The sequence below is a fragment of the Schistocerca serialis genome, unplaced genomic scaffold (genome assembly GCF_023864345.2).
Source record: "Schistocerca serialis cubense isolate TAMUIC-IGC-003099 unplaced genomic scaffold, iqSchSeri2.2 HiC_scaffold_1362, whole genome shotgun sequence".
Lineage (NCBI taxonomy): Eukaryota > Metazoa > Arthropoda > Insecta > Orthoptera > Acrididae > Schistocerca > Schistocerca serialis.
Window position 1 is genome coordinate 49,267,374 of NW_026047583.1, and position 24,058 is coordinate 49,291,431.

The 24,058-nt window shown below is 38.7% G+C and overlaps 1 protein-coding gene across 1 annotated transcript in view; it reads left to right on the forward strand.

Moving 5' to 3' along the window:
- Nucleotides 1-23,824, forward strand: part of LOC126440339 (molybdenum cofactor biosynthesis protein 1-like) — a 356,199-nt gene extending 332,375 nt beyond the window's left edge. Inside the window, exons 6-7 of the mRNA XM_050090628.1 lie at nucleotides 1,408-1,493; nucleotides 23,769-23,824. Coding sequence (XP_049946585.1) covers nucleotides 1,408-1,493; nucleotides 23,769-23,824 — 142 coding nt within the window. The remainder of the gene's footprint in view (nucleotides 1-1,407; nucleotides 1,494-23,768) is intronic.
- Nucleotides 23,825-24,058: the final 234 nt, after the last annotated feature.

The following is a 24,058-nucleotide window of genomic DNA, read 5'->3' on the forward strand; positions in this document are numbered from 1 at the left end:
CTTTCTATTTTTGAAAACATGCCACTGAAATATGGCAAGAAAGCCATTTGCAGTGCTTGTCTAAGTATCTTCATTTACATCCCTACACTGAACTTGCTTTGCTCAGAACACATTGCAAATCTGTTTACAAGAATAAACGTTCTGCTGCAACACTGTTATTAGGTTTTACAGTTCACCAGGCAAACTGTTGGTATCTGAGATCACGTGTGCTCTATGTGCCAGGGAGTGTAAGACACTACCACATTGTGCAGGGTGATGGCAACTTTTGGACCGCAAATATAACTCTGCGTGTATCAGTTTGCAGTAGAGACTATGCCCCAGTGTTCTGTCAGCTTTTCTTCAAACTGTGACATCCAGGAATGGTAAGCTGCTATCTTTTTGTACTTCCACAGTGAACTGAATATTCAGATGGAGCGAGTGCAAATGCTGCAGGGACATAGGTAGTGTCTGTATTATGTGGGCCACACCACAAATGTCTCTTCAGCATTCTGCCAGAAGGAGGAATGTTGGATATTTACTAAGGGAAATTGAGGATCTCCCATGGGAACACTGTCCACTTGATTAAAGTAGTTGGTGTTACATAAGAAATAGGATGAGGTATGCACATGTTTAAACAGCACCACAATTTCTTTCTCAAACTTGCTGTTAATAACCTCTAATGAGGGCTGCAGGGGCACTTTTGTAAGTAATGATATAACATTTGAGCTAACTAAAAGATCTGAAAGTTCTAGTTTAAGCATCTTCAGGTATTCTATGAAATCCTCTGAATTCTAAATATGATGGTCATAGTCATCCACATGATAAATTTCAAAGCTGTCATGTGGAAATTGCCAGTTGCATCTTGCAGCAGTGATGGTGGAAATCACCACCACCTGTAGATGCCAAAACGTTGTGTCACTGAAATATTGAGGGAGGGACTTGCATAATGTTATCTGGTGGGGAACCCAAAGTGTTTTTGCAACAGATCTATCAGGCAAGCCTGAAAAGTGACATATACTCCAAGCAGTAAGTACCTGTCGTAAAATGATCACATTAGTGAGCTTGGCAATTAATTAAGAGTTTATCAATAAATTTGGCTTCATTTTGCAAGAAATTGTGCTGTGTTCCAGTACTCCCTCTTCAACAAAACTAATGTCAGTTTCTGCTCCACCTCTTCAGCCCAAGATCCTATGTACACTCTTGAGCATTTGTGTAAGATACCTGTTTATTTATAAAAATAAAAGTAACTTCTATCATGACTTTCCCATTCTTGTCCAGTGGGTTTGTTATCCTGCTGTTGCCTACTGCAGACTACAAGATTACTGTTGAAGATTTCTGCAAAGTTTTTCTTCCTTTTTAGTGTACCAACATTTCACTGTGTGGTAATTGCCTGGTACTGTTTAACGGGTGTTTTAACAGTTGTTTCAGAGATGCAATACGAAGCAAATGCAGTGAGGATGACTTGCTTGCCATGATTTGGGCAGCAGTGAGAAGAAGGAAGAAACAACATCGAGGTAAGATACATTACAGCAAATGTAACTCTGTAGATAGAAAGAAAATTTCTGTTTAACAAGTCATAGCAAACATAAGAGCAAAATAGAACGAAAAACAACAGTGATAGAACCTGTGTTTTTTGTGTAAACTTGGATTTAATTTTTATTTAGTATTCATTCTGATTAATGCCCATTGGTCAACAAGATATTTCAGCCCTAGAATTTGGTTTCTGCAAGGTCCACCAGATAACCATATATGGCTGTTGTAACTCCTTTATTGGACTTCAGAAGTTTTCCAGCAACAAATCTTTTTTTTTTTTTCTTTCTTTCTTTCTTTTTTTTCTTTTTTTAAAAAAAAGCTAAAATGCAGAAAACATCATAAAGCAAACACTCACAGAAAAGCATCAGTGTCCTTGAAACAATGGAAACTCCAGTAGGGATATCAACAATATTGGAAAAGGCAGATTACTACTTACTGGTGAAGGCTGTGGCTGAAAGCTTTATGTAAGTGTCTTTTAATTCTGCCCATCTGCAGCCTAAGGTATCTTCTTTATGGTAAGTAACAGTCTGTCTTTTCCTTCATTATTCATTAGTGTTCTTTGTTTTTATTGCTGTTTAGCAAGCATCATGTGGTATATAAGGGATGCGAATAGCGTCAGATGAATCATCACTCTGGAGGGTATGAAGGTGCTGCATATTGGTGTGAGACAGCATTATCTGATGAGAGTTTGAAAGAAACCTCATTGTGGATGTCCATTTGGTCGCCTGGTTAAACCTTGTAACATCTGTATTTTTGGAGTATTTGGATCTGACAGTGGCCTGATGTTGGAAAGTAAGGGCATACTCGTCATCAATGTTCCAGTTGACTACATGAGACCACTACAAGGGAGCATCACTGTGTAGTGTACTGAGTACATTGTAACCTGTTCACATCTGTGACTGCCATCTGAGAACAAGTACAGTAAACTCTCGTGCAGCTACACTTTTGGCTAGCTAGATTGACACTTGACAAGTTTCAGTTTGCGTGCACCTGGAGCCAAGCATTTGCTGGTGTTTTTTGGCAATCTGCTGCTAATCTGTGCACTGGTGTGTGTCAAAAGTCCAAGTATCGTCAATTCGTGCGTGTGTTGGTTGAAGCTCTAGTGTGTTTCTTATTCGTATTGCATGGTTTCATGCCACTGCCATCTATTGGAACTCCTTGGTAGTACAGTACATACAGTATTGTTCTATGCAGCGCAATGTAGCCCTGTCAAAACCGACAATTAGAGTGCGCTGCCTAACACTTTCCACTTGTTGTCGGTACATCAAAGCTGAGTGTGTAACAGTGAATGTACAACACCCTGTTGTGTTGCCACGTGGGCTTGGGTAGAACAGAGGAAATGGCATAGATGTATCGAATGCTTTCATTTGATGGCTGCCACAGCCTGGTTTCAAAAGTCAAAAGTTTGTCTAGTGCATCTCGAGTGTTGTCAAGTTGTGCATCTGTGTGTTTCTGATTTGAGGTTTCGTGCTCCCACTATGTGCCTTAAAGTGTCCAGAGATAAAAGGGGCCAAAAACCATAAAGGACTCAGTCGAGTGTCTGTAGAAAGAACACTGAACGTGACTACAGGCACAAAACATAAAATGAATGTGATCTTGTTGGAAAAAGAGCTTCACACTTTGCAGAGAATTGATGCTGGTGAGCCACCCACAAAAGTTGCTGCAGAGTAGGAGTACAATTACTGATCGGAAGACAAATTGATCAGGAATTTAAAAATTTTGTTCCATCCAAGCATTGGGCAGCGCAGTGAAATCTTGAAAAGCAATGAGAAAAGGTGCACATCCTCAGTTAGAAGAGGCATTATTTTTGTGGCACGAATAAATAAGAGCCAAAGGTGTGTCAGTTTCAGGTCCTCTACTTTGTCAAAATGAGCTGATGAGCTGATTGAAGGAAAGAAGCAAGAATTGCTCGGAAGTAATGGCCAGCAGGATCGTTTCAAGAAGCAGCATGGCATTCATGAAATTGCCATCAGTTCCAAATCATTATCTGGGGATGAAGCTGCTACACTGATTTTAAGAAGAAACTGCACACAATCATTGACAAAGGAGGTTATACTGGCAATCAACTTTACAAATGTGATGAAACTGGGTTGAATTACAAAATGCTGCCAATGAAAACCCTTGCCTCTAAAGAAGAAGAAATGGCTTCAGGATACAAAAAAATCCAAGAAAGATTTACTGTCCTTGCTTGCAGTAATGCCACTGGCAATCATAAACTGTGTCTTACTTTAATTGGCAAATCCAAAACACCAATAGCATTTAGACACCAACCAACCAGTTTGCCACTGAGGTACATGAGTCAGTCTTAAGGCATGTATGAACAGTGCCATCTTCAGAGAGTGGTTCCAGGCAGAGTTTGTTCCAACTGTAGTAAATTACATGGAAGGAAAAGGACTTCCTTGAAAAGTGCTACTTCTCGTGGACAATGCTCCTTCTCACCCAGGTGATCTGCAAGATGGGGATATCAAAGTTGTATTTCTCCCACAAAATGTCACATCTCTATGTCAACCGATGGACCAAGGTATTCTTGAGGCGATGGAAAAACATTACAGACGCAAGATGCTGGAATAATTAATAGGTGTGATTGATGCTGCAGATGATTTTGTGGAAGCTCTTAAAAAAATCGATGTTTTAAGTGTCATTCAATGATTGCTGAAGCTTGGAATCTAATTCCTCCAGTTCCTCTTGTTAGGTCTTGGAAAAATACTCTTAGATCGTAAGGCAACCTAAGTGGTGGGAAGGAGGAGGCAACACCGAAACTCAAGCTGACATAATTTTAGTGAATTTACTGGAGAAGCTGGTTGTAAAGACACACACTTCGAAGACATTGAAGAGTGAATAGAAAATGGCATTTTTTCATGTGACTGAGGATGAAATCGTCCAAATTGTGACCGATCATAAAGTGTCAGAAGACTATGTTTCTGATGATGAATCAGAGAAAAATATTCCTCACACATTCTGTTATGAAGTGATCCAAACTGCCCTGGAGTACATCAGCCAACAGGCGGAGACGATTTATCTTGAAATAGTTTGATTTCAACGTTGGAGATGTATTGTTGCAGCAATAGTTTCTCAAGCAAAAAAACAAAAGAAAAAGACGTTTGTGACTTCGTTACCAAAAAATAAACTCTAATGAAGCATCCTAGAACTTCTATGTCCATAACTGAAAAAGTTTTTTTTTTTTTTAATTTTCTTGAAAGTTCCTCTAGACAGACTTTTTGTTCCTTTGAGTAATCTCTAGATTTGTTTCATAATTTTGTTCAGTAGTTTATTTTTTACTCAAAAGAGTAGGTAATAAAATTAAAACTCCTGTTATTTCCTGCTGCCAAATAAGGGAGATTTTTTCTGTAAGAATGCAAAATAAACGAGCTTTGTTATACAGCACTTAAAAACTTTGAGTTTTCAATCATAGTTTGGTGCCTTTTTAACATGTCAACACAATTTTTTCAGTAAAAAAGTGCAGGGTTATTTGCAACCATATCAGTAACGTTTTACATACCCTACGCACGTTTTACGATCATATTTCGCAATATTGATGCAATTTGGAGTGTTCACATGTGAAAACAGGGGGACTTTGATTTATCTGAAATTTTTGTTATCGGAACCGGCCACCGTCCCGATCATTTAGGATAAACAGGAGTTCACTGTAATAGACTCCTTGCAACATGCTGTGTCATACTGCTAGGAGCAGCCAGACTATGGAATTGCCGTCCTGCACATAGGCTGCCATTAACACCCAAGCAAATGACTGCATGTGAAGTGGTGCCATGATCGAGAAGTACGGACTGCTAATGAATGGTGTCACATTATGTTCACTAATGAGTCCCAGTCCTGCACTGCTCCAAATGACTATCGTGGAGAAGTTCGACAGTGACCCGGGGAGATGGGGAGAGGTCCCATTCTTCCACATTTTGGGGGGGGGGGTCACAAAGCAGTCCCATGGTGTGGGGAGCCATTGGGTATGACTTCAGGTCACGGCTTGTAATGGCTGAGGGAACTCTGATGGTACAGCAGTGTGTAATAGTATTGTGGTGCTATTTTTCAACAGGCCAGTGCTTGTCCACATGTAGTGTGTGTCTCTTTAAGTTGTCTGCGTGATGTTGATATACTCCTGTGGCCAGCAAAATCCCCATATCTGTCCCCGATAGAACATTATGGGACCAACATGGACGTTAACTCCATCCCACTGCCTGTATCCATGATTGCAATGTCCAGTTACAACAGTTGTGGATCACCTTTCTCAGGAGGGTATGCAGCAGCTTTACGACATCCTCCCGCACTGTCCAGGCCAGACAGGGTGCATTGCTGTGTTGATAAGTGGGCTCAAACTGATAAGTTCTGTGTAAATTTGACTCTGTTTTGTTATCACTGAAATAACATCGCATACCCTCTAAATTAGCTATGTTTCAATTTGTTTTCTCCCCACCTTCTGAGTGTCTCACTTTTTTTCAAGCAGTGTAATTTAAGACAGACATAAGTATATGAAAATGGGATGGCATAACACATTGCTATTCAACTATGCCCCTAAGAAAATTGTAAGATAATGGAGAAGAGCAGGTGCACTATTACACTGACTAGAATGTAAACTTAAAGATAGAATTATATTGTGTAACCTATACCGATGATGTAATACTAATTGACAAAAACATCACTGATGTGCTAAAGCAATTTGAAATATTAAGGGAGCAATCTAGGAAAATTGGACTAATAATTTCACCTGGATAAAAAATTAATGGACGATACCAAAATGGCACTGGGTGAACTTATATAGGCAACAACATAGTATTCGGTGATAAAGAGTTTAAATAATTAGGTGAAAAAGACCACTGAACATCATAATGAAAAGAAGGCATAGAATCCAGACTTCAGAAAATACAAACTGTCTCTCAGTTAACTAAAAGTATTTTTTCTGGAACTCTAAAATCTAACATTGCACAACAGTGATCAAATTAGAATTTCTTTATGCATGAGAGAGACTCTTTGTCCAACACAAGACATGAAAACAGCAAACTGAATTAGAAGAATGTAAAATTGTAGTAAAAATCTTAGGTCCAAGAATAAAAGTTGGAATACATCACACAGAACCCAGTGTGAAATCTCCAGGCAAATTCCTAAAAACTCTTGTTACAATGTGTCACCAAAGAATCCAACTTGTGGGACATACAGAAAGAATGTATCCAAACAGGCAGCTCATTGGATTCCCACATACTTGAAAAATAAGATCCAACTGATGAAAACAAACAGGAAGAGACCTTACGAAATTGGAATCACCACATTTACAGTATTCTGATGTAGTGATGAGTCACACAGAGTGCAGTTTCACAGTAGCTTGATCGATGCTTGTACTTGTGTATGTAGTATATGCAAGTGTGTACAGCGTCTCTTCTGGTGTACTCACAATATGCTAATTTAGTGGCCGAGCAGTAAACCGGATCCCTACTCGGTTCCAGTGTGCTGTGCTAATTATTCTTCTTCACTATACATTTATGCTTGGAGCTGCAAGAGAGGCCATTTTCCGGATAGTGCCACAAAAACAACAAATTCTCAGATATCAGTTTAACTTAAACTCTTCAACATCATAGACAACATTTCACATTAATATGTTGCAGAACACTAGATTAGTGTTAAAATTGCCAGAGTAAACATTGTTCTCCATGTGACAGATTGTCACCCGATGTCCAAAATCGATAAATTTTATATGTCTGCACAGAGAAGCAGCTGGTTGCTCATTGTCATCTGTGGTGCTAATCAATGGGTCGAGCTCGTTGCTGGCACAGCGCCACCTCAGAGTAAGTGGCCCCTCATCCCAGCAGGTGGCGATGTTTAAACACCCGTATAGCTCCCAAGACTTACTGTGTCTGTGGATAACTCCGTCTCTGCACAGAACTTCCCACATTTCCCACACAGTGGGCCCTTGTGTCTCTTACACACAATAAATCTTCAAACTTATTTCATTGGCTAAGTTAAATTTCGAGTGTGACGTGCTATTTCGTAAAAAATAGCAAACGGTAGACATGGATGTTATTGTGACACTTTCCTAAGGCAACATTTGTGTATTACACTTGTAGAAGTGCACTGCAACATAAAACAGTAGACCGTAAGTTCAAACAATGGAAACTACAGGTTGGAATATCAGCAGTGTAGGAAAAGATAGAGTGCTAATTACCATAAAGATGGCACGTTAAAATGCAGACAGGCACAGTTAAGACACTTACACATAAGCTTTTGGCCACAACCTTCATCAGAAAAAGAAATAGAAATACACACCATTCATTCACACAAGCAAGCACACCACACACACACATGACCACCAACTCAGACAGCTCAGGCCAGAATGCTAGCCTGTAAGTTTGCTACACAATAAAATAATTATTCTGAGCTACAAGAAAAATGGATTCAAAGAACTAAACTGCTTGAAGAAAAAAAAGGGAAGCTCCCTGAAGCAACGTAGTTTCACGAGTGTGCATACCAGTGGTAAATTATGAGAGTCGCAACTCTCTGAAATGGATAAAAAGGTCACCAGATTGCATTAGCTTTGTTTGTGTCTCGGATTGTTACCATGAATGGTAGGAGCTATAAGAGATGTGAAGAGCGTAAGATGTTGAGTGATCCCTGTGAAGGACACAGATGCCCTGTACTTCTGTGAGTCAGCATTATCAGCACGTAACAAAATTTGAAGGGGCCTAATTGTGTGTCTCCATTTGCCAGGCTGATTGAATTATGCAGTATGCAGATTTGTGAGACATTCAGATGTGGTAGTGTCCCCATGTTGGACTGCTTGGGTACGTAAGGGCGGCTTGCTTGTCAGCAAGCTTCCGGTTGACCGTGTCTGACGAGCCCATGGGAGAATTGCTGCAAGTACGCCGAGCACATTGTAACCCTTTCACACCTGCACCTGTCATGTGATCAGCAGTGAGTCACATTCTACAAGACCCGCGATGACAGTTGTCAGTGAGTATGACAACGACATAGGGAGAGGGCGTTTGGGGCAGCATCGGATATGACTTCAGGTCACTCTGACAGCACAACAGTATGTCATGGACATCCTACATCCTCATTTGCTACCTCCATGTCCAACGGAGTTACAAGAGACAGAGCAGTGAAAACATATCCAGTTGTTGACTCACAAAACGGTTTTGAACTGTGACGCATGTAGTCTTAAGTGAATCATTCATACAAAAAGAAAAGAAGAGGAAGCTAAAGTCAGAATGTGAAAAAATTTGAGAATGGAATAGATATTTGAAGACTTCACACTTGAAACTCCCAGTTTTCCTATTGTGAAAGTGCCTTTGTGACCATATGCATTTCACTGATGATAAACTTTTTTTTCCCCCTGGGTCTTGGCTCCATATTTTTTCATCCGGTTGAGTCAGAATACTTGCATAGTATTTGTGAGGTATTGTTTCAGTCTTGCAAGCTAATCTAAAATACAATCCCTTTTGCATCCTAGAAAACAATGACCACTCTTTCTCTCCGATTAAGTCACCTTGGCTATTTTTGTGCAACTGCTGTTTCATTTCATCCACGGGAACAGATTGGTGCATAGAATCAGTTGTGTGTCAGATTGTCCCAAATTGTTTTTCACATTAGGTTGTAGTGAGGCTTCAACAGACATGCCACTCACTTTCTGGTATGGCCACGGCATCAACTGTTTTGCACATCTTTTTAATTACTGATCTTGCAATATCACACTGTGTTCTTTCTCAGCATTTTCATATTTGATTGTAATTCTAGGAAGTAGTTCATGAGTCATCTTACAGAGACATATGCCACATATGAATTCAGCCACCCATTCCTTAACTGTTGACTATGAAGGAACTCCCCCCATGAACCATGGACCTTACCGTTGGTGGGGAGGCTTGCGTGCCTCAGCGATACAGATGGCCGTACCGTAGGTGCAACCACAACGGAGGGGTATCTGTTGAGAGGCCAGATAAACATGTGGTTCCTGAAGAGGGGCAGCAGCCTTTTCAGTAGTTGCAGGGGCAACAGTCAGGATGATTGACTGATCTGGCCATGTAACATTAACCAAAACACCTTGCTGTGCTGTTATTGCGAACGGCTGAAAGCAAGGGGAAACTACAGCCATAATTTTTCCCGAGGACATGCAGCTCTTCAACTTGACTAGAAGAAGAGATCGGTTGGTAGGACATGTTTTGAGGCATCAAGGGATCACAAATTTAGCATTGGAGGGCAGCGTGGAGGGTAAAAATTGTAGAGGGAGACCAAGAGATGAATACACTAAGCAGATTCAGAAGGATGTAGGTTGCAGTAGGTACTGGGAGATGAAGAAGCTTGCACAGGATAGAGTAGCATGGAGAGCTGCATCAAACCAGTCTCAGGACTGAAGACCACAACAACAACAACAACATGAAGGAACTGACTCCTAATAAGTAAGATGATGCCTGTAGAAAAGTACAACAAAACAGTAATCTCAAAAAAGGACAGGATAGACAGTACATTCTGTAGGACATATTCAAAGTGATTGGTAAAAGAGACTTGGTGTGTTAAATGCAGCTTTTGATTACATGATAATTGAATTGGATAGATAAACAACCTACTTGCTAAGTGGCGGCAGAACACACACATAAAAGAAGATTATAATTAGGCGAGCTTCAGAGCCAGTAGCTCATTCTTCAGGCAGAAGGGTTGAAGTGGAAGGAAGAGGGGTGAAGGATAGGTCTAGGAAAAAGGGTAGATTTTGAGAAAGTTACCCAGAACTGCAGATCAAGGGCTGACTTTCCAGATGGGATGTGATTCCACATCTACATACATACTCCACTAGCCACCATATGGTGCATGGCAGAAGGTACCCTGTCTCACTACAATAGTCTGAATAAAATTACTTGATAGTTGACATCAATCACTTGCTGCAACAATGTTGCCACATTGGCTACCAGCTACCGTTTGGTTACAGGTGACAACAAACAAGCAGCTCACTTCACAAATTATGTTAAATGTTTAACACAGAGCAATTTTTCTAGTGGCTGGTGCAAGGTATGTCAGAAATGTTGGATACTCTGTCGACTATTGATTTAAAGTGACCAGTGACTGAACTGGGGCAGACGACCCGTTTTGTATCCCTGACTGTAAACTTGTGTCCTAACCCAGCCGAGAAAATTGTGGTCAACAGTCTGCAGCAGTACTAATATCATGATCGCTTTGTTCATGGCAATTAAAGCTAACCCTTAAGGGTAAACTCACGACAACAAAAACTCAATTTCAGGGCTGAAAGCAAATTGAAATTTCTCCATGTCATTTGTTACCTGTAACTATCCTTACACTAGCTGCACATGCTGCCATGTTAGAAACCAGTGAACAGTCCATGTGGGCACTTGGTCGTGGATTATAGATGACTGAGGCAGATTCCAAATGAAGAAATAATGACAGGAAGAAAAATAAGACCAAATAGAACAGTCAAAACAATGATGAAAAATGATGCAGCAAATTATTAAAAATAAAAAAAAAATATATTTAAACCAATTAATTGAATGAAAATAATAATCACACTCTTTTGGTTAGATTTAAAAATAAAAATTTTGCTACATTGATGAGATTCAAACCTACAACATGCTACATATTAGATTAATCTGCCAACCATTGTGCTATGCCACAGCACTGCATGAAGTATTTATATATGTGAATGTAGTGACCCAGTTGCAACTATGAATTGCAACCTTAAAAATTTCAGTTTCACGCAGTGTAGTGAAAAGCTTATCTAATGTAAGATGATCTCTGTGAATATGATAACTATATGTATGATACTGAATCACACCTTGTGCTGAGTTATTCAGTAGTGTTTGGTTAGTGCTATGAATGAAATGTGTGTCTTTCATTAGCATTGTTAATGTGTGTTGTTTTTGGTGTAGGTATCGCGTGTCATGAAATACATAATAAAAGTGTCGGGCTCGTAATTCGGGATACAAATACATCAAGAAAGAATGCTGAACCAGGAATTGGAAGTGACTGGCCAAGTTTGGTGGAGTTTGGCAACAGCAGACAGTTCAAGTGTGACGCTGACTACTCTTATTGGCGTTTGAAGTGCCAACTATCAAGTAATTTTATTTCAACTGTAGTCAGTTCCTTTCCCGTTCCATCTGCCAATTGAGTGAGGAAAAAGTGAATGTCTATATGCCTCTCTATGAGTCCTAATTTGTTGTCTCTTATCTTTGTGGTCCTTACGCATAATGTATGTTGGTGCAAGCAGAATTGTTCTGCAGTCAGCATAGTGTTCCTCAAAATCCCTCCAGGGATTCCCATTTGAGTTCCAGAAACATCTCCATAATACTTGTATGTTGTTGTTTCAACCTACTGTTAACAAATCTAGTATCCTGCCTCTGAATTACCTCAATGTCTGCTTTAATTCGACCCCTTGCGGATACCAGACACTCAAACTGTACTCAAGAAGAGATCACACTAGCATCCTATATGTGATGTCCATCACAGCTGAGCCACACTGTAGTAAAATCCACCCAACAAACAAAAGATGATTATTCGCCTTCCCTACCATGACCCTCACACGTTTGTTCCATTTCATATCACATTGCAATGTTACGTCCAGATATTGAAACAATGTGACTTCTTCATTCATGACACTACTAATGCTGGATTCTGGCATTATGGATTTGTTTTTCCAACTCATCTGCAGTAACTTATATTTTTCTACATTTAGGGTTAGCTGTCATTTATCACACCAACTGGGAACTTTGTCCAGGTCATCTTTTATCCTCCTAAATCACTCAACGATGACACCTTGCATACACCACAACATCATCAGCAAACAACCACAGATTACTGTCCACTTTGTCCATCAAATCAGTTATGCACATAGAAAATATGAGTAATAGCGCTCCTATCACACATCCCTGGAACGATCCTAATGATACCCCAGTCACTGATGGACACTCACCGTCGGGATAATGTAGTGGGTTCTATTACTTCAGAAGTCTTTGAGCCACTCACATGTCTGGGAATGTATTCCATGTGCTTGTACCTTTGTTAAAAGTCTGCATTGAGTCATTATGTCAAATGCTTCTCGGAAATCAAGAAATATGGAATCTGGGTTTGTGAATTTTGTGATGGCAAAGTTAGAGGAGCAATGCATCTGCATTAAATTTTGTGTGAAACTCAAGAAAACCTTTACAGAGACACACCAAATGATGCTGGGAGCCTATAGCGATGAGTACTTAAGCCATACTCGGTGTTACATATTATTCACACGTTTTAAAAATGACTTTACAAAAGTCAAACATGATCCTTGTTCAGGACGCTCTTAGATGTCCACTGATGATGCTTGTGTCAGGAACGTCAACGAAATTGTGTGTGCCAGTCGAAGATTCACTGTCCGAGAGATTGTAGAAGAATGTAACATTTCAATTGGATCATGTTATGAAATGACACAGCATCTTGGAATGCATTGTGTTGCCGTCAAGTTCATTCCACGCTCATGATTCAAGACCAAAAAAACTTTTTGGATCTTACAAATGAGACTGAGATGTTCCTTGTGAGAATAGTATGACCCCTGCAGACTTCTTTTTATTTCCAAAGGTGAAAAGGATGAAGTTTTGCAATGGTAGATGAGATAGAAGAAAATTCGCAGACGGCACTTTATGCGACCCAGCAAGATGTGTGTCAAGACTGCTCCTGGAAGTGGAAATGATATTGGGAGCAGTGTATCAATTTTGGAGTAGAGTATTTTGAAGGAGACAATCCATAGTAACTGAAAGATAAGCATAGAAAATTTTGTGGACAAAGTTCTGGAATTTTTTGAACAGACATTGTATGACAAAAGGGCATGCTGAGTTGCCCATGAGTGATGCTTTGTACTGATTTGTGGACATAAACTTATTGGTCTCTATGAAACTGATTAGATTCAAACCCAGAATATGTTCAAGAATTCTGCAGCAAACTGATGTTACGGGTATTGGTCTGTAATTTCGCGGGTCTGTTCTTTCGCCCTTCGTATATACAGGAGACGCCTCTGTATTTTTTCCCCAGTTGCTTAGGTCTTTCTGCTGGGTGAGAGATTCACAATAAATACAAGCTAAGTAAGGGTCCAGTGCCATATAGCACTCTTTGTAAAACCAAATTGAGATTCCATCTGCAACTGGCGACTTATTTGTTTTTAATTATTTCAGGTGTCAGGGATGCTTACGAGGGTGGTTTGAAAAGTTCTTGAAACAGAATAGAAAAAAAGTACTTATGTCACTGAAACTTTTTTGTTTTTCAATGTACCCTGCTTGTAGATTAATTCACTTGGTCCAACAGTGTTCCAATACCTTGATCCCATCTCGACAATGATTTTCCTCCAGGCCTACAAAATAGTTGTCAACTCAGGCTATCAATTCTTAATTTAAGTGAATCTTCATCCACAAAGAAAAATTTTCAGTTTAGGGAAGAGGCACGTGTGGCAACAATTCATACCTTAGTTTGTGTAATTTTACCATGGCGATGGCACATGCGTGCGAGCGTGCATTGGCTTGATGCTAGATGACCTTCTTCCTTATTAAACCTGGCCTTTTTCTCATATATTTTGTTGCAATTTGTCCAGAAGGTTAGCATAGTATTCTCCAGTAATTGTTTGCCCAGTGGGGAGATAAAGTACAAACAGAATCCCCTTCTCATCCCAGAACACTGATGCCATGATCTTCCCCGCTGAAGGAATTTGGTGGCGCATCCCAGAACACTGACGCCATGTCCTTCCCCGCTGAAGGAGTTTGGCGACGGAGATTCAGCATGTTTCCAATGCTTTGATTGTTGCTTTGTCTCTGGGGTATAGTAGTAAACCAAAGTTTCCTCGTGGTCACAAACCAGCACAAAAGTTCTTGTTTGTTTCTCCTAAAACAGGCCAAACAGTGTTGTGATATGTCCATTCTCATGTGTTTTTGACCCAGCATCAAGAGTCGCGGCACCCATCTTGTGAATACCTTTCAGATGACATCTGGCAAGCGTGAGCAATTTCATGCACTCTAAATTGGTGATCCTCCTTGATCATTATGCGCACTTTTGCAATGATTTCTAGAGTAGTGACACATCTTGGCTGACCTATTCATGGATGATCATCATCTAAGCTCTCCTGACCAAATTTAAATTCATTTATCCACTTGGCAACAGTTGAAGACAAAGGAGCAGAGCCCCTGGTGTATTCTGGAAATCGGCATGAATGTCCTTCGCTTTCATACCTATCTTTATGAAGTACTTCATCACTGCTTGAATCGCTACCCGTCCCCCCCCCCCCCCCCCCCCCCCCCGTCTTTGCAGATCACTACACAGGAACAACAACAGAGCCGTGTCACTGCCACAGCTCTCTTCCAAGAGCACTGACATGGCACATGTTTACAGGTGATTGTTGTTAGGTGTCTTTGTGCTATTGTCAAATGACGGTATGTTTATATGATTCTCTTGCATGAATTATTTCTTAAATGTAAAATTTAAAACATTTATCTCCTACTGCCACACCAGACTGGTCAAGTGACATGATGGAAACCTTTGACTCACTTAGTGATTTTACATAGGACAATAATTTCCCCTGCTTCTCAGCCAGATCTTTTGCTGAGGTATGACAGTGGTAGTAACCTTTCCTTGTTGCCATTTGGCATTCTCTTTTGAACCAAGAGTGCAGTAGCTTTTCCTTCCTCAGTATTTTCCGAATTTCATTGTTAAACCACAGTGGCTCTTTTGCATCCTTAATTCGTTTACTAGGTACAGACTTGTTGAGAGTGCAATTCACGATCTGTTTAAGCTTTGACCATAATCTCTCTACGTCCATCTTAATGGAACTAAGTGATGTCAGTTCTGTCTAAGTGAGATGCTAACATCTGCTTATCTGCTCTTTCTGGCATGAACGTTTTCCTAGCCTTCTTGACTGATTTATTAATTTTTGTAACCTTAGTTATTATGATGTTATCATGATTATTAATCCCCATCTCTATGCTGAAGTCATTGATGATATCTGGCCTGTTTGTAACTACAAGGTCTAAGATATTTCCATTGCATGTGGCATGCCAAACTAGGTGCTCAAGACAATTTTTGAAAACCACATTCAAAAGTGCTTCACAAGATTGACTGCACCCCCTGTAATGAAGCCATAGGCTACCATCTATACTCAGTAGGCTAAATTAACCTCCAACTAGTATTGCATGATCTAGGTATTGACGTGCTACTGTCTGTAGACTTTCTGTGAATGGCTCCAAAACTGTCATAGCAGAACCGGGTGGCTGATTAAAACATTCATTAATTAACTTGATTTCACGTAGACTTGTTATATGCAACCAGATAACTTCACTGTCACAATCAGCTTTGACCTCAATAGAGACAATGGACACTCCCTCTCCTACAGTGTCTAACCTGCCTTTCCGATATATATTCCATTAATCACTAAATATGTGAGAGCTTTCTACTCTGGGTTTCAGCCAGCTCTCAGTCTCTGAGAATAATTTGAGTGCGAGACTTTCCTGGATGGCAGTAAATTCGAAAACTGTGTTACAAGTACTTTGACAACTGATAAAATTTTGACAATCTACACTGGAGTGAATTCAAAAGATAAACCTCAACCAACATTGAATGTATCTTGGTGATAAAGAGCCCAAATAAATAAATAGATGATTTTATTCCATTTCATCTGATTGAATGAAACACACACAGCATAACTACTCAGAAAACAACTATAGTGCTGATTACATTTACTATCATACATGTAGCACTCTGAGAACATTTCACCTTGTCATAGTAGTCCTGTGTTTTGGGACTAGGCAGTGCTTCATTTCACAAAGCGAAAGGAATGGCTTGTGTGTAAAAAAAAAAAAAAAAAAAAAAAAAAAAAAAAAAAAAAAAAAAAAAAAAAAAAAAAAAAAAAAGAAGAAGAAGAAATAGTGGTTGCTGGTGTTTTTAACACTATCATTCAATTTAGTTCCTATTGTGAACTTTGCAGCTAGGATATGTAAATGCTCTGAGACTGCTATTGATAATATCTTTATGAACAAATCTAGGGGAAAAAAGTCATATCACAAAACCAATAGTAAATGGACTATCTGATCACAACGTGCAGCATCCTGTGTTAAATGTTGAAACTTGTCAGGATAAAAAAAATATTAAATCTGAGTACAGGAGGATAATAAATAAGCCAGAAATTGAGGAATTCAGGAAATTGCTCAAAGACATGAACTGGAGAGATGTTTACCTGATTCAAATGGAAAATACAAAGCATTTATTAATAAAGTTACCTCCTCTTTTGAAAATTGTTTTCCCCTAAAGGTAACTCAAATCACACAGAAGTCAAAAGATAAACCATGGATTACACAAGGAATAAAGATATCATGTGGGGAAAAAGGAGACTGTATCTACTATCTAGGAACATTTCTGATATTGGCATTGTAATGCATTACAAAGAATACTGCAAAATATTGAATCAAGTAATCCAGAAATTGAAGTAACTTTATTAAGAGAAAAAGATAATTGTATCAACAAAATAAGAACTGTATGGGATATAGTGAAGACAGAGAGAAGTGGGGCCAAAAAGGAAGTAGAACAGATAGCTCTAAAAGTAAATGAGGCTTTGGTAACAAGTGCATGTAGTGTTGTAAATCTCTTAAGCAAGACTTAATTTTTGTTACTGACGGCTCGGGGTTATCAGGTTCGGTGAATGGTGCAATGGAGTATCTGGGACCAGTCTTTGAAGAACATTGTGTAGAACCTATTCGAGGAACTTTGAATTCCGACCATTGCTTCTCAGTATACTTACTCCTTAATGAAATTTGTTGCAAGTTACATATCTATATTTCCAACAAATAGCTCAATACATATTATCAATACTAGGAATAAGAACAATCTATATAAAGACCTAAAATCACTTATGTTGGTCCAAAAGGGGGTCCAATATTCAGGAACACACATTTTCAATAAATTACCAGCACCCATTAAAAACTTGGTTTCAGATAAAGCACAGTTTAAACAGAGTTTGAATGACTTTTTGATAGGCAATGCCTTCTACTCTATAGATGAATATCCTAACAGAGACTGAAAGGCCAGCTTAAGTAAAAATATGTTAGATTTAAGTTTTGACAGCACTTGGTTGCAACAGTCAATATTAAGTATTTTGTGTATGATAAATTTATTAATAGTGCATAACAATGTTTCATTCTGACAGCGTATTAATTCTGTAAATATTAGCTTTTCCAGTTTACTGTATTGTATTCACCTATTTTGACAATCTCGTGACAAATGATCAGGGAAGTATTCATTATATTAAAATGTTTTGTGTTATACATTCTGACATGTTCCACACCCTCGAGAATCATCTCATTTTTTCGGTGTATGTAACAAAAACTGAATCAAATCAAATCCAATCACCATCTCTCATCATGTAATAACTTCACTTCTTCTTCTTCCCTTGTCGTCTCCTGTTTTTCCAGTACTCGTCCATCTCCTCCTCATGTTTTTCCCCCTTTATTCTATTCGTGTTGTTCTCAATCCCCTATTTCTTCTGCATTGAAAGCCTTTTATTTTTATTTACTTATTTTTTTTATTGAGGTGAGTCTCTACGGACTGCGTGGTAACAACCGACTTCACTCTAGTGTCCAGGTCTTGTTCTTGCTCCAGCTTTGACTTCCTGCCAGTATCTTCTGAGCCCCTCCAAGAAGTGCCTTTTTATGCTCTTCAGATAATGGTCCTCACTGTCTTTCGGATGTTGATGCCATGTTAAAACCTTGGTAGTTGGTCACCAATCTTCAAAATTTGTTCCTTTCAGGAATTTCTCTCTGAGATACCAATCTGCTTAAGATCTTTTTCACATTCTTTGAACCATCTCGGCCTCGTTTTCTTAGATAGGATGAAACTCCGTATTCTTTTTGTTAGTCAATCACCGTCCATTTTCATGAGATGACCATAAAATAACAATCATTTCTTTGTAATGGATGCTGTGATAGGTTCTGTCTCACTGCACGTGTCCTCATTTGCTCTCATTCGTCATTGTCCATCGACCCATCTATTACCTTAGGATTTTCCTTAATATCCTACACTCACGCTTTTCCAGCCACTCAGCTTGACCTTGTCTATTCGTGGTCAAAGTTTTGGATGCTTATAAGCCCTCAGGTTGTACAACTGTATTATAATGTTGGAACTTGGCCCATATACTCATAGACTTTTTGTTATAAGTATTCTTTGTCAGTTGGTATGCTTGGTCTAACTTCCTCATCCCGACAATTGCTTCTTCTTTTAATCCATTCTCCTGGTGGATGACTTCACCGAGATACCTGAAATTCTTAACTCATCCGATTTTTTCCCAGGTTGGTTATCTTCCATTCAGGTCCGTCACAGATGTTCGTCATATATTTTGTCTTTTGAATAGAGATCTGGAGTCTAACTTTTTTCATCAATTTCTGACAGCCTATTTATCTTGTTGATTGCTGACTCTATGTTGTTAGCAAAAATGGCCAGGTCAGCCGCAAAATCTAAGCAGTCAATGCACACCCCTTTGTTCTTAGGACCAAGACTGAACCACTCTTCATTTGTTTCTTCTTGGGCTAATAACTTTCTCCACTCTCGAATGACCTTTTCCAAGACACAATTGAAAAGGAGAGGGATAGTCCATCTCCTCGTCTTATGTCCGTTCTGATTGTAAAGGGTTCAGATACCTCACCCATAAGTTTAATTTTCGACACTGTGTTAGCAAGAGTTTGTTTGATCAGCTTTCTTGATGTATTATCCACCCCAAACTTTTCCAAAATATTCATTAATGCATGTCAGTCGATGGAGTCATATACTTTCTGAAAATCAACAAACATGACCACATAGTTATTTCTTCCAATTTTTTTTTGTACCTCATGATGTTCTTCAGGTTAAAGATCTGTTCTGCGCAAGAATCACCCTTTTGGAAACCAGCTTGATAGTCCCCAATCAGTTGGTTACAATGATCTTCTATTCTATTCTGTATCACTTTCGAGAGAATCTTATATGGAACAGATACTAATGAGGTACCCCTATAGTTATTGACATTCTATTTATCACCTTTTTTGTGTAGACGATGGATTAAAGCTGACTGCCATTCAGTTGGTATCATCCTACCTCTCCAGATCTCCTCAAAAAGTTGGACTAGTATATCTAGAGTTTCATTATTTGCCAGCTTCAGTAGTTCCACCACTATTGAATCCTCTTCAGCTGCCTTATTATTCTTAAAGTTGTTGATGATCTCTTTGGTCTCCTCTTTACTAGATGGAGATGAGGGGTAGTTTGTGGATTGGGGCACATACAGCGAATCTTTCTTTCGGTTCATCACAATTAAGTAGGTTTTCAAAGTAACGAGACATTATCTTGCAGTTTTTTTGTTGGTCAGGCCGAGTGTGGTGTGCATACTGTAAGACCTTCAGTGCACACACCATCAGATTATTTGACTTGTTGCTTTAACAAAGTAAGCGAGTGTCAGCAATATGTCTCGTGGCCTTATCATGGCGTATTTATCTTCTGCCATTAGGTCAGACGATAGAAATGCCACTTGCACGCTGAGAGTAGCAGATTGACGGTGACCAACTTTAAACAGAACTTGATTAGTTTTCACATACATTTATTAAAATAATAACAAATATAAAAATTACTTAACTTGGTTCTGGATGCTATTTACAATTGACAATCTGAAGTTCCTTTGGTATTGATACATTAATCTTATTCTCACATATATCTCGGGTACTTGACGAAAGTGTCTATACATTTATCTTCATGGCAATGTACAGGAATATGGTAATCTTATTAGGCGCAAACTGAATCTTGACTATGGACTGGTACAGACAATTGTAGAACTCGTACAGACTGGTACAGACTATGCAGACTGGTACAGACTAATGCAGACTGGTGCAGACAAATGCAGACTGACTGGTCGAAGGTCTTTACACTCGTTATAATACCTCGCACGTTCATGTATCACTGCGCGAGTGTGATGCGCGAGGAGAAAGTGTTCTATCTTAGCAGCAATCTCATTGGCTGTGTTACATATTAATACGCGAATCGGCGGAAGCAGAATTTGGTCCGTCTCTGTGGCAGCGCCATCTCGTAGTGCGGAGATGGACGAGTGCTGCGCCTGCGCTGTTGTGCTTAGCGGGGCTCACTCTAGTGGGAAATTTGTGTACGCGCTGAATACGCGGAACTATGTACACAACACTGAGCTTTCCATTTTCGTCTCTAAAACAAAAACTAGGGGCTTGGTATCCTTTCAAATTCGATTTGAACGTCTGATAGAAGTCTCTGACATTGTTTATCTGGAAACGCTGATCGATCTGTTATAACTGCTGTTTCTCATGCAACTGCTTAGCCCTTCGTAGAGTTCTGGCTGCATATTTTCGAACTTCATGGAATACATCAAAATCATCAGGTCTCCTGGTAGAGTTCCACTTTTTCCATGCACTTGCTGTTTGGCCCACCACCTCACCACAAACCTCATTCCACCATGTATGATTCCTCTTTTTAGCTGTCAGGATTTTAGTATTAGCTGCTTGTTGGATCATGGAGTCAATGTCTGCCCATTTATGGGATTCAACTGTCAGTTACTGGTGGCATTGTTCCAATATGTTTTGATTGATTTTGAGCTTCGCAATATCATATTTATGAATTTTATTTCTGGTTTTCACGGTCTTATTGAGAGGGATGAAATTAATTTTGATCTTGGAGAGGTGATGATCCTTTTAAATTCAGTATTTTATCTGTAAAAAGGTTTCTTTCTATTATTTCTGATTGTTTGATGTTGTTTCTTTCTTATTTCTGTAATCCATGCAATCATTGATTGCTTCTTCCAGAACTACTCATTCAGTAGAGGTCTCTAAAAAAGATTAATCTTCTTTTAGCCATTACTTCTGATATTTTCTCAAAATTTTTGTAGATCTCCTCATTACTTCTCATTTTCCAGCCATCTGTAGCTTGTATTGCAACCATTATTTTCTAATAATGCTCCTTTGAGGAACCTCTGTTCTGTCCAGCTTATAGTTCATCATTAGGCATCCTCAACCATATAAACATCCTGGTCATACCACTGTGGGATAGTGTCTTAGTTTTGTTTTTTTAGTTGTACATTTCTTGTTGTAAATATCCTTTGTCAAACGATTTGCTCTCTCCAGTTTGCTGACTCTTGCATCTACTGTTAATTCTTCTAGTCCATTTTGTTGTACAGTTTGTCCAATATATTTAAATTTACTTCCTAATGCTATTTTACATTTTTGTTTTTCTAAGAGTGTTGATGCATTGTTTGAAATTGTCATCAATGTTGTTTTTTCGGCTGAAATTTTGGGACCAGCTCCCTTTGCTATTTCTTCCAAAAGATTTCTTTCAATAACTGTCTGCCAGATTTTTTGAAAGTATATCAGAATCATCTGCAGAAGCCAGGCAGTTTACCTTAATTCCATTTGTTTTTCATCCTAAAATTATTGGTTCAATTTTGTGATTTTTTTTTCTCCAAATTCCAGATACTTTCTATTTTTTCTAGAATGCAGTGTTGCAGTAAAGGTGATAAACTGTCCCCTTGTCTAACATCAGTTTTTATTTCAAATGGTTGAGATACTTCTCCCATAAATTTAGCTTCTGCCATCCTATTTGCTAGTGTTTTGAGGATTATGTTTGCTTTAACGCAAAATTCTTTGATGATTTTACCTATAATTTCTCTGCCTACCAAATCAAATGTTTTCTTGAAACCTATACATGATACTATTATAGGTTTGGTGATTAACAGTATGTGGAGAATTATCAATTTTCTAATAAACATCTGTTCTGTGCAGGGTATTCCCTTTCTAGAGCTCCTTGAGATTCTCCCAGTTATTTGTCTAAAGTTTCTACAACTCTGTCCAGAGAATTTTTGATAATATTTTGTATACCACTGGCAGAAGTGAGGCATCTCTGCAATTGTTGACATTTTGTGTTTCCCCTTTTTTTCATAGCTGTGGATTAATGCTTTCCATAATCTCTTCAGCTTTCCAAATGTTCTCAAACAGCAGTTGTAGATCATTTGTGTGTTCTGACTATTTCAATAATTTTTCTGTAGTGGAGTCTTCATTTGTTGCTTTGAAGTGTTGGAATGATTTGATGGCTTCATGAATTTATTGTTCTGTTAGTGGAAAATCTTCCTCCAGATGTTGTGGGACTGCTATTATATATTGCTACAATGTGCTGTTATTATTATTGTTGTTGTTGTTGTGGTTGTTTGGTTGCCTGTTCTTCAGCACTATCTTTCTGTTTCGTTTATCTATTTGCCGCCATTTTAGCCCATTTACCGGTATTTTCAGCTTGTTTTTCACTTATTTGACCTTTTGGTGGCTCCTCTTGAAGAGATCTTATTTCTCAGCATTTAAAATTACATCATCTGCTGCTCTTTCGCAACTGAATTTCATCATGTCCATCTTCCTTGACTCAAGATCCTGAATTTTCATCCTTAATTCTTGAACAGTCTCATTTCTCTTTTTGTGTTTTCCAGATGAAGAAACTTTTGGTCCTCAAAGCTAAGATTAGTATCAGTTTTTTTATTTGTTTCTGCCTATGGCTGCTATATCTCTTTAGTTAGAATATTTTCTCTCTCTGTATTTGATTATAGTCTAAGTCTGAATATTTTTATAAGTACATTTATTGCTGTAGCAATGAGTAAAATAAATTGTATTGCACTGCCTGTAGCATGTAGCACCATTTTGACTGTTAGTCCTCTTGCTGTACAAAAAGTAGCTTTGATGATTACTTAATGCAAATATTTTGTAAGAGCTGTGGAATGGTTAGTATCTGTTTATATTTTTCTGATTAATTCAAGCTCGTCAATGCACATCCTCTGTTAAGGAAATATTTGAACTGAATTTACTGTGTGTTAAATATAAGCAGTGGATCCATTGGGGTAGTCTTTTTGGTAGAAATATGTCAAGGGGAACAAAACTGGAGATGAAATTTCCTGGCAGATTAAAACTGTTTGCCCGACCGAGACTCGAACTCGGGACCTTTGCCTTTCGCAGGCAAGTGCTCTACCAAAGCACGACTCACGTCTGGTACTCACAGTACCTCGTTTCCGCTGCAGAGTGAAAATCTCATTCTGAAAACAGGAGATGGTGAAGGAAGAGAGGGAAAAGATCAACATTTGCTTCTCATCAGCAATATAACTGGGTTGCAACATTCAGTGAAAATTATCTGTGACAGGAAGTTGTCAGAAATACATTTTTTGAAGAAACTTTATGTTTGTATAAGCATTTATTAAATTTAAAAAGTTGGATTTCATCTGTTAATACAAAAGATAATGTTTTGCATTGCAGGCATGCTAAACCTGTCAAAGATGAAGAATCGGCCAATGATTCTTATTGGAGGATAACAGTGTGTATAACTTAAACTTGAGATTCTTGAAAATAAAGCTAGTCAGTATTTCTTAACAGTACTGATTTAAATACATCTAAAGATCGCTGTTACCTAAATGAAAGTTGACGAGCAAAGTCTTAGTGGACATTTGTATAAAATTGTCATAGGTGTTATTTACAAGAAGAGTAAATAGTTTCAATAGGAATGTGGTGAGACATTTAACAAATGTCATGACCACACATTAATAGGA